Here is an 18487-nt window from a genome sequence, read left to right as displayed (position 1 = left end):
TCTGAAAATTTAGTCCCAGGGTCCTCAAAACACTTTTCCACACCTTCAATATTCCAGATGAAGTAGAGCCTTACAGATAATCAGTAACATCTTGAATTGAACACCAGAATGAAAAGGAAGTAGATTATTTGTGATGCCACATTGATTCACATTTCACTAACAAAACAAAGCAGGCTAGTGTTTATGTCTCTAGTCAAAGCAAGGCTCTACTTGAGTGCCTCCGTTTACACATCTCCAAGTGTTTTCCTTGTTGTGGCAAGACTGAATCTGCAGAAACCTCTACTTACATTTATGTCTCTCATATTTGTCTTTCTTCTTACCCACATCTAGAACTTTGCTTACATATTTAAATTTCCTTTTTTCTTTTGCCATGAAAATTAATTCCTTTATGATTAATTATTTGCCATTTCTTTGCTGTATTTTTACCCAATCTGTATAATTCTGGTGCTTTCCGTTTGTCCAAAAGTTCATTCTTCCCTTTTTATTACCTTTCCTTTCATCTCTCTTCTCACCTTTACAAAGACAGCTATGGAAATAAATGTCTTATATCCTTCCTTCTCTCCTGAGCTCATAATGAGATCAGCAATGCCTCTACCATACCCCATTTTTTATCAAATTTTACTGTTTCAGGAAAACAGCTGTGACTAACTGAAAGTGGTTAGCACCGTCAAGAACAGATTACAGAAAGTTTTACAGTTTTGACATTGTAATCCTATCCTTTTACAGCTCATTGCTTTACAAGCTGCAGTAAGGTTTGCGGAGATGGGTAAGGGCACTGGAATTTAGCATCCTACACAAGCCAAGGTCTGAAGAAACAGAGTTTTGGAAGAAGCCACTCTTTCTCAACCTTGTTTTTTTAATCAGTTTAAACAATTTTTCTCCCAAATACATGACATGTAGCTTAATACAGAAGTATGGAAAACAGGGAATATGAACTCACAAAATCAGGACTGTAAGTAATGTCTTCCATAATACCATGTAGTTTTCAGTATTACTATTCAGGAAATGAAATAAAAATTGTATTTCTGTCTGTTTTGCTCACGTAGAAACTCAAGGAGGAGTAAATCTGTTGGAAAGGCTTATGACAATATATGTCCAAGCATTTCATTAATGAACACTCAGAATGGCAAAGCTCCATTCATCTTAAAGCTGAATCCTGAATATGAATCAACTACCAAGTGTAAGTGCAGTGGAAAAGAAACTATCTTCAAAGAGAAGAGTATTTAAAGGTATTTAAGGTATTTAAGCAATAATGCTACAATTTAAAATGTTACACAAAAAGTGACAGAACTGTACCGGAATAACAGCCTGGTCTTCCTGGTATCTTGTCTGATGCCACTTAATGATGGGCTGGGTAAAGTGTAATGAAAAAAGTATTTAATGATATAACATGTAACGGTACTGCCCAGAATGCTCTCTGAGACTACGCAGATTTGTAGAGCAGAGATTTCCTGAACTAGAGGCAGGTTTTTTTGGTCTTTTTTTTTTAGTTAATAGCTACTTTTCCTATATTAATTTGCCCAGTCACATTTTCAGTTCTTTCAGTATTCATAGTAAGATCACTAAGGAAACATCCCAAGCTCTTCGAAAATGGGCAGGGCAAATTAGAAAATAATTCTGATGAGATCGGAACATTTAAAGGAAAGTAATGGGAAAAATGAGATAGGTACAAGGAAATCATGAAGCCAGGGACTTGCTAAGAGTCTTAACCAGTATGTAAGAGCTTATTTATAAAATATACAGAATATACCTTCTGGACAGTAGTAGCATCTTACATATCAGACAAGATTCAGATGCATGGCATAAATTGCTTTCTCATTTCATTTTATGCAAATTGCTCAAGTAAAAAGCAGTGGTTATCATTTCCATTTTGTGAGAATGTATTTAGTTTTCATTTTTGAATCTAACAATTAAATACAAAATTTAACCTTTTAATCTTGCCCCCCTGACAGCTTAACATTGGTTGACACTCCCATGTTTTTTTTATGATCTATGCCAGCCACAGAGCAGTCTACAGCATATGCTGACATCTAAACCAGAAACCACAGTTTTGGAACAATGAATTACATACAGTAGGATTTAAAACAAAATTTGAATTTATTTAATTTACTAATTTAACTTCTCTATTATTTAATTGTATCACTCATGGGCCCTCGTCAGGACCAAGGCCTCGCTCTGCTGGGTGCTGTACAAACATAAAGAAAAACCACACTTCTCTAAAGGACTTAACAGTGTAAGCCAAGAGACAACAGATGGCTGCAGACACACATATGGGGAGGACATGGAAACAATATAGCTGTATTAGTCAGTCTCACAGACATGGCTTCAGCATTTTAGCAACCAAACTGTTGTCAATGGAAAGGTGGAATTTTTAGGAGAGTTTTCATACAGCATTTGCTTTGCAGACGTTTAGAGATAGTTTCTTCTACGTGGAAGAGGCTATGAAACAATTAGATGCAAGTTCAGCAAGCATATTAGTCAGGGACGGAATATATATTGTCACTTTTACTTTGAGAATTTTGCTACCTGTGAAATGTTTGCACAAATTAGAATTATTTCACATATTAATATATTACCATGGGAGGACACAAGGAAATTCAGATACTGCCTTCAGGTGTTCCTGCAGCAGTAGAGGTTATGTACTGATTTTCTGTGCTGAACCCTCACCAGCCAATATTTCTGTGTCCCTGTGCTAGCTGAGGTATACCCATACTTCACCTGACTCATGTTTCGTGTTCTTCACATCTCCACAGCTACTGGTTTTTAAATTATTTTGAATATATTTTCATCAATGTTAAACATTTAAGCATAGCCTTTTCATACAAATCCTACAAACGTATTTTGTTCCTTTAGACTGCATGCACAGTGAACTTGAGGCATGTTTCTATTTTACATCATTTTAAATCCTGCTCATGTGTTTGTTTTACACCATTTTAACTCAGGCTGCTTCTACAATCCCAGGTTGATATGAGGTAGCTTAAGTAGAAACATCTTTCTTTCCCTTTTTTTTTTTTAAACTCTCTTTATTTCACTGTGTAGTCCTAGTAGGCATAGTTGCTCAGAGTAGCAAATAGGACTTTATACTTGCCGAGAGTTACATACTTATTTCAGTGCTCTCCTAGGTCAGAACCATTAAAGCAGAAACAGGTTCTCTCAGATTAATAAAGGAAATGGTGGTGTAGTTACCCACCTTAAAGAAGGATAAGGGGAACACAAAACCTATGGAAGCATACTTTTATTTTTCTCCTCTGCCTTATCATACTTTGACCTGTTGCTCTCCGCCACATAACATTTGCTCTCTGGTAGTACTGTATGTCTCAAAATACACCAGGGGACATCAGAGCAAGCACAAATGCATTAGGTAAAAAGTAATCCTAGAAGTTTAGGTTCAGACTGCAGGGCTATCAAAATTAAAGCATTTCAGGACACAATGCATCCTCTTCTGCTCAAAGAAGTAAATTCAGAATAATAATTACCCATTTTACAAACCTGAAACAAAACTGCCACTGTGCAATCTTTAGTGAACATATGGCCGTGACAACCCTTTGAAAGGGGTGGGGAAATGGGACTGAGAAAAACTAAGGAAATAAAACGAAGGATGAGAGAAAGGTCAACAAAATATCCATTGTGACTCCAAGGAGCCAAACCAAATCGGGTTATGTACCAACACTTAAAAAAAAAAAAAAAAAAAAAAAAAAGGTTCAGAGGGCTCTGACTGAAAACAGGTATCAAAACCAAGAAAGAAGTTTTATAATACAGATACAAATGTACAAATCTGAAATATATTCACCTGCAAAGGCACATCTTTTTGGGCATTAGTACAATCCTGACTTGCTCTGTGTGCTTTCAGTTAACAGCACAGAATGGGATGGCATCGCACAATGCTTTCCCAAGCTATGCACATGTAAACAGTACCAACAGATTATTGGTAAAGGATTAAATAAATAAATAAAAATTTCAGCCTTTCTGTACTTAAACCTCCCCTTCCCCCATAAACCAGCAAACAAATCCCAACAAAACTGAAAGGGTTACAACTCTGATTCAGCATAATCAATGACCGAGGAACTCTCTCTTCCAACATTCAAATTTCTAACACTCTAGAGTTAGCATTGTTCAAGGAGACCCACACTTTCTAAATGCAAGAAAAATTTTGGTTTTCTTACTCTTTTTAAATTTGAGAATGGGTGATATATATACACACGTGCATTTTAATACAAGTATGTATCTGTAGCTTTTCTGAAATATAAGAAATAAGAATTTGTGGTCAGCTATTTCTCCTCTTCTTCCAAACTAGAATAACCTTCTGTTCCTCTTCCTTGTCCCCTAGTTTGACGACGACAGCAAGGTAAAAAATATCTATTTATAATCTATATTTATTTACAATCTCTACTGAGAAGATTAGTGAGTTTGAGGCAAAGTATCTGTTTCATGGTGTTGATAGGTAATTATCTATTTATTTAATTTATTGTCCCTTAAAACAAAGCTAACAATATTTAGATACAGTGACATTTGGAAGAAGGTGAAAGTTGGAGCCTCAGACGATCTCCCTAGCCCCCTGATTGATCCATTTAATTTCAATTAAAATCCTGAAAATAGCTGAAACTCTGGCTCACAGCTTCTAAACACCAGGTCCTGCTGTTGAATTTCAGTCTTAAATAGTTCAAAGTCAATTTGCCAGTGTTATGCTGCTGGAGTCCGCTTAGTTTGCCACGTCCCACCTTGCCTGGAAATATTAGTGGCAAAGGACCACAGGCTTGGACATTTTCCAAAGCAGCTCTCGCTGTTGAACCTGTTAGTAGAACAGCTTCCAGGTACACCAGCCTCACTGTTGCAGAGCTAGAAACCATCAGCTGTGCTACTGGAGCATGAGCAGGACTTGTTTTCATCTAACTTGGGTGTATTTTCCTCTTAAAAATACTCCACTTCTATGCTCAGATAGTTTCTCCTTAGCAGGAAGATGGAGAAGGATAAGCATGAATAATGGAGAAAGCTTTTGCCTAGAGACAAAGAAAGTAGGGATGGAAAGAAACCTCTTTTGCAAGCGGACACGAGACGTGACACTCATCTACCTGCTGCCTGCACAAGTCCACCTGTTGGCACTGCACTATGGGACTGCTGAGAGACAGATTAAAACCAAAACCCATAAAAAGCTGGAAGATCTATAGAATGCCAAAAATTGTATGTAACTGATGGGTAGGCACTGAGTAACTGAGAAAATGGGCAGTTTTTCACTTGCTAAGGGAATAGATAAGAACAGAACTGTAGGGTAACAGAAATTATCCCTTTGAACAGAAATGCTGATAAAGGGTTTCTCTCAGTGCTGCTGTTGACATTGTTGACTTAATCATGTCAGATTATTTCTTCATAAATAATGAAACTGAGATATTAATTTAGATGGCATGACTGTAAGTATTTTAGAAGTAGCTATAAATAAACACATCGGTGAACGAGAATCCCGTTTCCTCCAGTATCGCATCTGACAGGCTTTTTGCCCATCTGGTACACACATTGCTGGCGTTTAAGACTGCATAAGCCCATTGTGGCAAATGCAGCAGAAATATGAGCAGGAGCAGAGGAAAAAACCCAACCACTTTATGATTTTTGAGCTCTCTGAAACAATGTGTTAAGTATTCTTGAATGCATATGGCTATGGAATGATTAATATATAGATATTCTGCAATGAATCTAGTTCATACTCCATGCTTCAGTATTATATTACTAAAGTATTTAGTTGAATGGTATTGAAATGGTTGATTTGGTGTGATGTACTTAGAGTAATTATGCTTCTTAATTTTGCTGCCTGAATAAGCATTTTAATATACACACAGTTCAACATACACATAGTCCTTTATGAAGGACTCTCAAAGTACACCCTTTGTAAAACACTTAATTTTTTTTTAAACATCAGTTGCAAAATAGGTTCACTAAATCCTTCTCTATTCTGGCTGGATGTATTTGACCTTTGAAATGATTCTTAACATGACTGAGGATGCAGACCAGAGCAGGATCTTTTATTTACGGGTTTTAGAATCTCTGATTACATTGTTTGGAGTTTAAGGAGGGTAAAACTTAAGTATAGTAATTATGAAGGGACTGTAAATATACACCATTTATATTACATTGTTAAAAGAATAGAAGTACAAGTTTTACTGTTTTTATAGGGAATGATTTGATCTAACCAAACACAGACAAAAATAAGAATCAAGCTATTAAACACATACCTACAATTTATTTCGGTGGGAAAAAAATCTCCCAAACACAGAAACCCTTTCCGCTCAAAAACCCTCCAACTAAAACAATAGCCTGATTTAGAGATGTTTCTCATCTGCATCCATGTTTTTGCTGAGAGTTCAATGCAAGTCTTTCAGCTCTTCACAGAAATGGACAGTAATTTTGTGGTGTTATCTTAAGAGCAGGATGAAGGGATGAGATTTCCACTGAAAAGGAATAAAGGGCAAAGCAAACCACCCACATAGATCCTCAGATATATTTTCCTGATGAAACATTAACTTCATGATTAATGTATGGAAAAAGGATGCACAGAGCAAGTCCTGTACCTGCTGCTGCTAATATGATTGCTGTGGAGTGAAGGATCACACTTCTTGGCTCCTAAGTCACTTTGATCCTTTTGTAAACATTGCTGATAGCCCCATTTATTCATTATTTTGGTATTTCTTAGATTTTCCCTGACATTTTTGAAGGACTAGCCAATAATTTTAAAAGTTCCTCCTGCCTTCTTTCAAATGATAAAATTCTAATTTGCTTCTGTGCAGAAGTTGCTGGTACGCATAATTCAGCTGCACATATTACCAAGAAAGACAACAATTTACCCTGACATTTTAAAAATCTTCCAAATGGCCCCACAGATCTGTTCTGTATACATGTTTATTGCTCATAATATGACAGAAAAGCACTGCAGAGCCACTTGGGTTTTTATTCATCTTTTTTTTCTAAGCAATTAACTTCCTGTTTTTATCACAGTAGTTTCTTTTCCCTGAAATGAATCACTCCAAAAAAGATAAGGAGCATTAGGATTCAAAGCTGCCACTCATGCATACAGCTGTTGTTTTACTGAATTATACGAAACTTGCAAGTATTTCTAATAAAAACCTAAAAGGCAGCTTTTTTTCCTTGTACTGTTTTCAGCTCTTTCATTTGAGTTAGAGCATGTTGTGGGAGCCTGAGGAAGGCAACGGAGAAAAGAATCGCACTTCCAAAATACCTCAGAGGTTTTTCTGCGAACTCTGTTCACATGACCTGGCAGCACCTCATATTTAATATTCTTTTCATCTATCCCTCAAATGAGATAAGCACTGAAGTATTAAATAAACTGCATTTTCAGGTGTCTGAATTGGCCTACCACATCAGAATAAGGAAGACAAATGTCCTCCAGTATTAACTGAAGTTCACAGAATCACAGGTTGGTCGGGGCTGGAAGGCACCTCTGGAGATCACCTAGCCCAAGCCCCTGCTGGAGCAGGCTCACCCAGAGCAGGTTGCACAGAGTCACATCCAGGTGGGTTTGAAGGTCTCCAGAGAAGGAGACTCCACAGCCTCCCTGGGCAGCCTGTGCCAGGGCTCCGCCACCCTCCAAGTAAAGAGCTTTTTCCTCATATTCAGCTGGAACTTCCCGTGTTGCAGTTTGTGCCCGTTGCCCCTGGTCCTGTCGCTGGGCACCACTGGAAGGAGCCCGGCCCCGTCCTCCTGCCACCCACCCTTAAGGTGTTGGTACGCACGGGTGAGACCCCCCTCGGCCTTCTCCAGCTACACAGCCCCAGCTCTGCCAGCCTCTCCTCACCAGGGAGGTGCTCCAGGCCCCTCACCAGCTCCGCAGCCCCCGCTGGGCCCTCCCCAGCAGCTCCCCGTCTCCCGTGACTGGGGAGCCCAGCGCTGGGCCCAGCACTCCCGATGGGCCTCACCAGCCCGAGCAGAGGGGCAGGATCAGCTCCCTGCACCCGCTGGCCACGCTGCCCCTAACGCGCCCCAGGCTCCCACCCGCCTTCTCGGCCACAGGGCCACCGCTGGCCCGCGGGCAACCGGCTGTCCCCCAGCACCGCCCGGCCCTTCCCCGCAGAGCTGCCCCCCAGCAGCCCACCCCCAGCCTGTGCCGGTGCAGGGGCTGTCCCTCCCCAGGGCAGGACCCCGCGCTGGCCCCTGTGGGACCCCATGAGGTCCCCTCCCCCCGGCTCTCCAGCCTGCCCAGGCCTCGCTGAGGGCAGCACGGCCTGCTGGTGTCCCGGCGGTTCCTCCCAGTTTGTGCCATCGGGAGACCTGCCGAGGCTGCGCTCCGTCCCCTCAGGTCACCGATGACCCAGCTGAACAGGACGGGACCCAGCGCTGACCTGGGGCACAGCGCTGGCTACAGGCCCCCGGCTGGGCTCTGCGCCGCTGGTCGCAGCCCCTGAGCTCTGCCCTCAGCCCGCGCTCAGCCCATCACTGCCCGCTCACCCAGCCAGCTCCTGAGCTTGCCTGGGGGCTCTGGGGGGGGGCACTGCCAAAAGCCTGGCTCAGGTCAGCGTAGGCACCACCCACCGCTCTCCCCTCATCTACCAGCCAGTCATTCCATCGCAGAAGGCTATCAGAAGGCATCATTTCCCCTGGGTGGATCCATGTTGACTACTCCCGATAACCTTCTTTTCCTGCACATGCTTTGAGATGACCTCCAGGATGAGCTGCTCCATCCCCTTTCCAGGGATGGAGGTGAGGCTGACCGGCCTGTAGTTCCCTGGGTCCTCCTTCTCGCCCTTTGGGAAGGCTGGAGTGACACGGGCTTTCCTCCCGTCCTCCGGCACCTCTCCTGTCCTCCACGACCTTTCAAAGGGGATGGAGAGTGGCTTGGCAACAACATCTGCCAGCTCCTGCAGCGCTCAGGGGTGCATCCCCCTGGGTCCCACGGATTTGTGGGTGTCAGGTTGGCTTGAGTGACATCTAATGTGATCCCCCGCAACCAGGGGAAGTTTTCCTTTCTCCAGACCTCCTCTCTTGCCTCCCGTGTCTGCGATACCCGAGGGCCGGCCCTGGCAGCAAAGGCTGAAGCAAAGGCGGCATTCAGTAACTCTGCCTTCCCCGTGTCCTCTGTCACCAGGGCACCCACCTCACCCAGCAGCGGGCCCACATTTCCCCAGTCGTCCTTTCCCTACTGATGTACTTAAATGTTAAGGCACTGAAGTTCTTTTTAATTAATGGCATTGAGAATAAATCATCATGTCTTTAACTTTAGGTCTAACAAATCCAACATACTGAGCAAGGAATTGGCTGTTTTACACAGCTGCTAACTAGTTCTGGGCACATTTTATGATGCTTAACGGAAAAATTTCATCATAGTATCTGTATTTCCAAATAAACATTTGGCATTGGTAAGTATGGACTGACAAGTATTTTGCTTAAAACCTTCTAAAGAGATTTTAAAAATAATAGTCAGGGAAAAAATATATGGGAATAATAAAAGTCTCCAAGATGTGTACCATGCACAAAAAACATGCTCTTCTTCAGAGGAATTTTTGCCTGCATGATTCTTTTAAGTGTAGTTGTCTAATATTTATTTTATTATCTCTCTGATTTTTGTATACTAATTCTACTTAAGTAAAACTGTCAACTTCATATACTTAAAATCAGGTTCCTAAATCAGTAGAGCAGATGCCTATTTAATTGAAAATGATAGCATACATTAATTTTGTAACCTGTAGGGGTACTCATAACTAACTTCAAATCAGTCAGACTAGCTATGTAAATCACAGACAGTAACAGTTGTTTATACCTGCTTGTGGGGACAATAGCATATGTTGTCAGATTTGATTTAATTAAAAAGTCTGTGCAATCAAAACCAGCATGATGCATGACACTTTTGTTCAGGATTTTTTTCCTAAGAAATGAGGATTCTGATTGCCCATGTTTGTAAATTATTTTAGTAAAGAAAATAAACTGCTCCAGATTTTACTTAGCAATGTTTCCTTCTTGGGATTTTTTTAACCAACATGTTTTCCAAATGGATAATTCTATTTTTCTTAACTGGAAACTTTTTATGTAGAAATTTACTTAATAAAAGGTACAGTTTCTCCAAATCAAAACTTTCTTCTCCATCAAACCTATAATTCTGTGGGTTTTTTTTTTAATGAAAGTTTTAAAAATGTTTATATTGTTCAACTCAAAGTTCCCTCTCTGGCAGATCTCTAAGGCTGAAAGCAATTTACAGAATATTCTGCCAGAAACTGAGACCAGCCAACCATATGTGCCAGAATCAACGTCTAAGCAGCTTTGCTATTTGCCAAAAAGAGGGGTAGACTGTCCGTAATGGTTGCTGGAGATGTAAATGAAACATAATTAGAAATAAACAGACCACAAATGCACCCAATTTCCCAACTCTACGGAAAAGGAGAAGGCAGTAGGCAGGCTGTGACAGGAAGTTTTCTAGGACTTTATTCCAGCAAGACTGACCCAGGCAGAAGACAACAGGCACTGGAGTGCATTATAGATTAAAAGTTCCTGTTCTTGTTTATAGGAAGACGGTTCCAGAAACTGCAATCTAAGTTATTCCTGTCAGAAAGCTGTGAACTATATAAAGGGGTAAGGAACCTTCTCACTGCTGAGCACAAAAGAGACTTTCAAACTCATGTGGTGGGCCTCACGTTAACATACAGCTGAGTGCCACTCAATAGTAACGTGAAAAACATCAGGCTGCCATGGGTTGCCAAAACGTGATATTGCGCATTCAGCCCTGAGGCTGTAGATTCACTTCCTTAACTAAATAAAACAGGGGACATCTGTTTCTGACAACAGCAGTAAAAAAGTCATTCCATTGATCTTTGCATTTGAGAGGAAAAAAAAAAAGATCTAGAAGACTAAATACAATGTAAATGTTACTATCTTAAGAAGTCCTTAATATGAGAAAGGGACACATCCTATTCCTGGAGGCAATGAATCAAATTAAGTATCAATTTTGATCACAACTCTCCCAGAGAATATCTAACTTGCTGGACTGGCTTTACGAAAGAAAAATTTGGACAAGACACGTTCCAGCTTATCCTGGCACAGAATCCACAAATGGTTGAAGTTGGAAGGGACCTCTGAAGCTCACCTTGTCCAACTCCCCCTGCTCAAGCAGGGCCACCTAAAGCAGACTGCTCAGGATCATGTCCAGATAACTTTTGGATATCTCCAAGGGTGGAGACTCCATAGCCTCTCTGAGCAACATCTTCCCATGCTCAGTCACTCTCACACTGAAAAAATGTTTCCTGATTTTCAGACCGAGCATCCTAGATTTCTGTTTGTGTCCACTGCCTCTGGTCCTGTCACTGGGCACTGCTGAAAAGAGCCTGGCTGGGTCCTCTTTGCACCTTCCCTTCAGGTACTTATACACATTGGCAAAATCCCCCCGAGCCTTCTCTTCTCCAGGCTGAACAGTCCCAGCTCTCTCAGCCTTTCCTCATGAGACAGATGGTCCAGTTCCTTCACCATCTTAGTGGACTTTTCTGGACTCTCTCCAACATGTCCACTTCTGTCTTGTACCGTGGAGTCCAGAACTGGACACAGTACCCCAGGTGCAAACTGTGATGATGACATTCTTGTTTATCCCAACATTACGGTAATGGACTCTGGTCTGTGAAAATCACTTTTTTTTAATTCCATGTTGAAGGAATTATGTATGTATTCCATCTCTGCTTTGCTTTGGAAGGGCATTAATTAGAGTACAAAGATGAACGGGAAATAGATTTGGTTTCATTCGTTACACCAAGAATGACTGATTTTAAAAAACATCTTTTTATAAAGTGACTGATGTATGACCATGTTCCAACAAAGGTAATGTTCTCAATACTTAAAATCATAGTCTGTATAATTATTAGAGTAAAAATGTAACCCAGTTCAGTTTTATAAATAAAACAAAAATGTGAATCCATTACGTTTTCAAGCCTTTTTTTGCCTCCAGAAAACAGCTGTAAATGAAGCAACTGTAAGACTGGAGAAATCCGATGCAACTATTTTAGGACCTTGGGGTGAACTCTTTGGAGTTGTCTCCTCTATGTGGAAACAAGGTATCTTGAAATTTACAGGAAAACAAAACCCAATCATCATCTTGAGCAACAGAGAACAGGTTTAAATAAACCTTTTCCTCTTGGAGCTACTACAAATTCCTTTTTCCTATACTAAAAGTCAGTCAAAAATTGAACATAGGAAATATATTTTTGTAACCTAAATTCTTTTCTAGCTGTTTAATCACAAAATGCTACAATATAAAATATATATCACAGTTGAAAGAATTATTTTGAAAATTTATGCACTGCTGAGTTTATCACGATTACCAATCTACTGAAAATTATCATACGGACTACAAGTCTGTTCCAATGAATACTTCTTTGTCCAAAGTCCTTGAAAAAAACATTAACAAAATATCGTGAATTTGGACAATTATTTACCTGAAAAACACGTTAATCATTAGTTGATTCTAACTCAGTGTGAATATTATAATGGCACATTCTTCTGTGTCTCCTATTAGAGAACTAAGAGGGAATTATTCTTAAACTCCACTGGTGCAACCCCCCCCAAGTTGTGGCCTGGACAAAAGTTGCAAATGAAAGCTGGATTTAGATCTTGTTAAACTACATAAAAAGAAAAGTTTAATATTGGTAGTTTTTTTTTTCTTCACCTCATGAGGACAAGCAGAGAGAGATTAAGTTGTTGTTTTAACTTTACATTTAATTCGATATGTCTCAAATGGACACAAACCAAAATTATAGCTTCTTGTTGACTAACCACAAAACAGCTTTTTTTAGAAAACATGAAAGCATGTGGAACCAGAATTAAACCCTCTCTTTCAGTGAACAAAAACTGAACAAAGTTGTGCAAAGTTATACATTTCATTAGAACATTTTAAATATCAAATTGAAATTATGATGTGATTATTAATAAAGATTCTGCTGTCTAAAGACAAAAATGCTGAGGTGTTAATATTACATTTCTGTACAATATTAGGTCTGAACAACTGAAGAATGCATGCATTCTCAAATGAGCATACATTTGTGAAAATGGAATGGAGAAAACCACTTTGCCTTCACCTTACAAAAAATACAACTTCTTCCACCTGCTACATAACTGGCTTCTAATCAGCAGACAGACAGTGGGAAACGTGAATAAATAATAATAAAATAAATAAAATAGAAAAGAATCCTCCTAATCCATGGCGTATGAGGTTTATCAAAGCAGTGCTCCTAAAATATCTTTGATGGGATGAGAATTTCTTCGGAACACACCCACGATAAGAGCCGATTTTCTTGGATGAGAACAATCTGCTTAAATAATAGATTCTTGTGGCCAAATGGAAGGTCAGAGCTGTGCAAGAAATAGAATTGTGACTGCAGACTACAGATGCTACAGACACCGGGAGACCTCTGATGTATTAAGGAATTTCAGGGACAACAGATGGACATGTTTGGATCTGCTGAGCATTTGTGCTTCCCACTGAACTGTTTATTAACTTCAGGACTACACTGAAAGTCTAACAAAGCAAATAAACTTACAGGACTTCCTGCTCTCAAAGGCAACAGGCACTTTCACAGTTTCATTTCAGGTAGGATTATGGGACAGAAGCCTTAATGGAGATGCTACTCAACAGAAACAGTTGAAATAGCTTATTTCTGCTTCTGCAATTAATGTGTGCTTAGGGAAACATTTCCAAGTGCAAGTGCTTAATGAGTAGGAGAAATGATTGCCTCTAACAAGTAATGTAGTGTGACATAAAAATAGCTTAAAAAGTTAAAGAACCCACCGATTCTTTTCTGCTCATAGTTTTGCTTTGGGAACGGGAGCGGGAGATCGTACTGAAAAACGAATCCTTTTTTGATGCCGACAAAGGTGGGGATCCTGTAAATTCACGTCCTCCAGACAAGCTCTCTATGCTTGGGGATGAACTGATGTTTTTTGAACTTTGGCCTGTAAAGCAAGGATAAAGTAACAAAAGAATTAATCAATGGGCAGTTTCTTTCTGCTGTAAATACTTTCCTGTCTTAATTTACATTCACTGAGATTCACAGATCGCTCAACACAGAATGAAATGTTGAAGTGTGGCAGCATGGACTATGAGACTGAAGGACTATTCTGACACAGAATTTAACATTTGTATGAGTGAAAAATACAAAATTTTAATGTGTATATATATGTACACAAACACACACTATCTACTGTGTATATATATGCTGAACAGTGTGTGTATATATATATAAGTGTGTGTGTATTTTTATATATATTTATATATATACAAAAATACCATCTCAGTATATACGCCCTATTACATCCCCAGACTAAGGGCATTCTCTTCCCTGTGCAGCATAATGAGCAAAAATACCATCTCATAGTAAAAAAGAACCCTGATGTTATCAACACTGCAAAGGAAACCCTTTTTCTCTCAAAAATAAACTACCAAACTCGGCAAAGATAGCTAAGAAGCAGCACATCGGATTCCAACGATGGGTTGGACTTTGAACACGTAGATGGCAATAGCTAGGCTTACAACAGGAAGACGTTAAGCTTGGGAAAGAATGTAAGTTCTCATGCTTCAAATTTTAAGGCCATCACCACCTAACAGACATTTCAATGAAGTCTACTTAGCAGTTACTTATTGTCATTTCACGCAGCTTTTCAGAAGAATCTAACATTGTCCACTGTCGTAGCAAAGACACCTGGGTAGATGCCTGGGCTGTTTCCCCAGGGCACTGTATGCAGTCAGGTGGGCTGTCATAAGGACCGTTTCTTCCAGTTGAAGCCCACAAAGTGTTTTGAAATATTTAACTTAAATTTTTATTTCCATTAACTCTAGAAAATAACCCCCCAATTAATACATCAGTTTTCATTAACTTTCAGTAAGAAAATGCTACATTAGGCAAGATGCTAGTTTTAAAAGAACTTCCTATTATGTGTATGAGGAAGTCAATCCAGGATGACCCAATGAAACTCTAGAGTTTTCCATTCTAAAAAAAAATCAATAGCGCAAAACCCTAAAGCTCTAGAATTCTTCCCCTTTCTTGTTCTGTTGGCTATTCTGATGAGTCTGCTTATGTTTTCCCTTCTTCCTTTCCTGTTTTTGGTGTCCTTTCCAGGCTACCATCTACAGCATCAGGAATGATCCTCTGAAACTGAATTAGATGTCACAGGTGCAGCTTCATCTCCTTTGCAAGGTTGTGATTAAATTTGATGCCAGTGGTTCATACTTCTTTGCTCTGAGCTGCTCCCATTCTCTGTGCCAGTTTTACTCCCAGATATGCTGCACACTGTTACACAGAGCTTACAAAATTTAGTATTTTGTCATTGTGGATTTACTACCAATTCTGAAAATACAAAACTAACTCCTTTTCCAGAATGGGTTAGTCTTCATTATGCACGGCAGTCTTCCCTCATGATACAGGTTTCTAGAGAAGGATAACTAAAAGACAATCAAATGAAAGAAAATAGAGGCAGAAAAGACTGCAGAAAACACAGAAAGAAATTCAGATTTAGATACAAAAGGAGACAAACTCTTTTGAGATCAAACGTTTTAAACAAAAAGAAACAACTAAAAAAGTCTACTCATACAGAAACATCTTAACTTGATACAGTCATTTAAATCTAATTCTAACTGTCCTCCAAGTGGTGTGGAAGTCAGTGGTGCCGTGCTTGGCCACCTGCCAGGTGGAGACAAAGCCCAAGCCAAGTTCTCCACAGTGTTTGACCTATGCAGCATATACCGCACAGCCGCAGTCACATTAAACCAGCAATTCACACACAGATCTATTTAAAACGTTCTCTTAGCAAGAAAACTGTTCAATGCAAAGAGACTGAGCTAGCCAACACTAAAACATCACGTGTGACAAAACAGACCAGAAAGGACAAAACCCAAGAAAGGATCTGGGATTAATATTCTCAATATTTTCTGGAAGAAAAATGGCATATAAACTGCTTCTAACTTTCTCCTTCATTCTCTGCGGCCTTATTTCACTCATCTCTTCCATGACCTTCCTGCATTTCATGTCCTGCTTCTCATACTCCTGTGGACCTTCCTCTGTCTGCCTCCTCCTCTCCATCAGACCCTTCCAAATTGCCTCTTCTGCTTCCGCAACTTCCCTATTGCAACTTTTTTCTTTATATATTCTTTCTTTCTCACCGACTTCATTCAAGTGCATTTCTCTGCTTCTTCTCAGCCCTCCTCTAGTCACCACCTACCACTTGGCCTGAACAGCTTCCTCAAAGCGCAGCAGACAGAGGCTGTAGATCTCACTTAACTTTTGCCTTGGGATATGCATTAATCAGGTAAAAATGGATCTCCAATTCTGTAAATAATTCTCTTTAGAATAGAAAAGGAGAAAACACTGCATGCCAAACAGCAGCAATAATTCAGTCACACAGAAGTTTTTAGAAGGTTTCTAATTTTAGGGTAAAATCATGTCACTTGGCAACACCATTATCCTTACAGTCGCTTTTATGTAAGAAGGAGACTTTTTATGCATTTCCTAGTGGCAATTTACAATGGAAGTGTGGTTTTACAGTAGGCAAAACTTAAAAATAGTTTTGCGACAGATGGAATTACATATTTTAGCAAATAAAGCATTTATAAAAGAAATTCACACAGCTAAGCCAGAGTAGCCAATATAATTGCTAATCAAAGAAATCTATTAGGGGGACAGAGTACAGTACAATGATAAAATATTTTATTATGCATAAATCAGACTAAATGGGCTCTCTTTCCTATCCTAGTAATAAGAAGGTATTTTCCATATAGGATTAAGATAAAAAAAAACCACAACAAAAAAGTTAAACAATAAGCAATATATGTTTTTCACATACTCTTCCCCTGCACGGCCTGCACTTAACCCACTTCACCTGCAAATAAGCAGATTATGTGGTAAAATTTCATAGATAAGTTACAGAGAGGGATGGTTTACACGTATTTGAGGAACCCATGCACATGAAATAGTACAGCTTGCTAAAATGATGGAAAAATGGGGTTTTTTTTCTGTATTCTTTCAGCTCTAATGAAAAAACTCCAAAATATAATAGGATGTTGAAAAGACAGAGAGCTATCCTTAGGGACACTGCTTTGCTTACTAAACAGCTATGCTTCAGAAGATGGATCACATTTTAGAGGAATGCAATATGCAGCTACTTGCATAACTAAACAAGAGAGGAAATATATATAGCTGAGATTTTGTGTACAGAACAATGCAACCATCCTAAAAGGGAATTTGCTCAAATAACACCAAAAGCTTTGACTAAGCTGGTTCTCATGAACTATAAAATATAATAAAGATGAAAAATAAAAGCAATACAAGATGTACTGTATCTAAGATAGATATGCGGTAAACCAGAAGTGATAAAAATAATATTTCTGCATGTTTTATACCCACGTAGGAAGGAAGCTTAGGATATACCTGCTCCTTCTGCATGAATAAGCAAAACTGAGAAAACTATCATCAGGAAACACTAATTTTTATTCTGACTCCAACACTGTGAACAGTGCTGTGACATGGATTATTTGGGGATGTCATTAAGAATTAAGCAAGAGAGAGAGAATAGTGCTTATGAATAATTACAGTATGCTTCAAGTCTTAAGGCTGAGTTCTTGGATTGTAATAGGCTTTTCCAATTTCCAGAGGAGTCATCGCTTCTTCAACTGCAATTAAGAAAGCTGAAAGACAAGTCACACCAATTATACATGTTTTCCCTAATGTAACAAAAAAGCCACCTATCATGTTCCCAACATTGCAGAGCTGCTGCAACAACATTTAACTGAAGGCACCCTGATGCTTTTGAAATCTTTCAGATATGCTTTGTGTGCACTGATTTCTCAGGCATTAACAAGCCTCATGTAACTTTGGAAATAACACTGTAGCACCAATGCAGTGATTTCAGGATCTCGGGAGGATTACACAAAATGCTCCTTGTATTTTCTCTGTTGTATGTCTTACTGATTCCACATCTTTCCTAATAAGCAGTGTGGTACGTTCTCCTCACTCAACATGTTAACAAGAAATAATCTGAGAGAGTTTCTAATTTGGGATTATTCCTCAGGAAAAAAAAAAAGAAAAAAAAGAAAAAAAAAACCAAACCAAGAACAGAACTCTTACCCTCCATGTAGCATCAAAATGTCTAAAAATGATGCAATAAACTACAGTTAATAACTAACCAAACTAATTTCCTTCTTCTTTAGGAGCTTAATCTGCAACCTGAGAACATCACTGAATTAAATCATTTTCCTCTGTTCATTCTATCAATCTCAGATAAATACATTATGCCTCCTTAAAAGACTATTAGAAAAATTTAATCTCTGACCATCTAAGCGCATACTAGACGGTCCTAAAGCCCATATGAAACAGGCTGAACAAACCCCAAGCGTGGGAATCAAATAAATGCTTATGAGGCTCACTGAACAAATAGCTAAGGATCCCTGACATAAGCAGTAGTCAGAACACGTCACTGCGTAGGATGTCTCAAAAAATGTATATATACACACACCAAAATGCATAAA

The 18487-nt window shown here is 39.3% G+C and overlaps 1 protein-coding gene across 4 annotated transcripts in view; it reads right to left on the bottom strand.

Annotated features, from left to right (window-relative positions):
- The window catches only part of TBC1D5 (TBC1 domain family member 5), a 326021-nt gene that overhangs the window by 30774 nt on the left and 276760 nt on the right, over positions 1 to 18487 (bottom strand). For all 4 annotated transcript variants that reach the window (XM_055709546.1, XM_055709545.1, XM_055709547.1 and 1 more), the window contains one exon: positions 13760 to 13923. In XM_055709546.1, the coding sequence (XP_055565521.1) occupies positions 13760 to 13923 (164 nt within the window). The remainder of the gene's footprint in view (positions 1 to 13759; positions 13924 to 18487) is intronic.

Source organism: Falco cherrug, chromosome 4 (assembly GCF_023634085.1).
Source record: "Falco cherrug isolate bFalChe1 chromosome 4, bFalChe1.pri, whole genome shotgun sequence".
Lineage (NCBI taxonomy): Eukaryota > Metazoa > Chordata > Aves > Falconiformes > Falconidae > Falco > Falco cherrug.
This window is presented reverse-complemented; position numbering and strand designations above follow the sequence as displayed.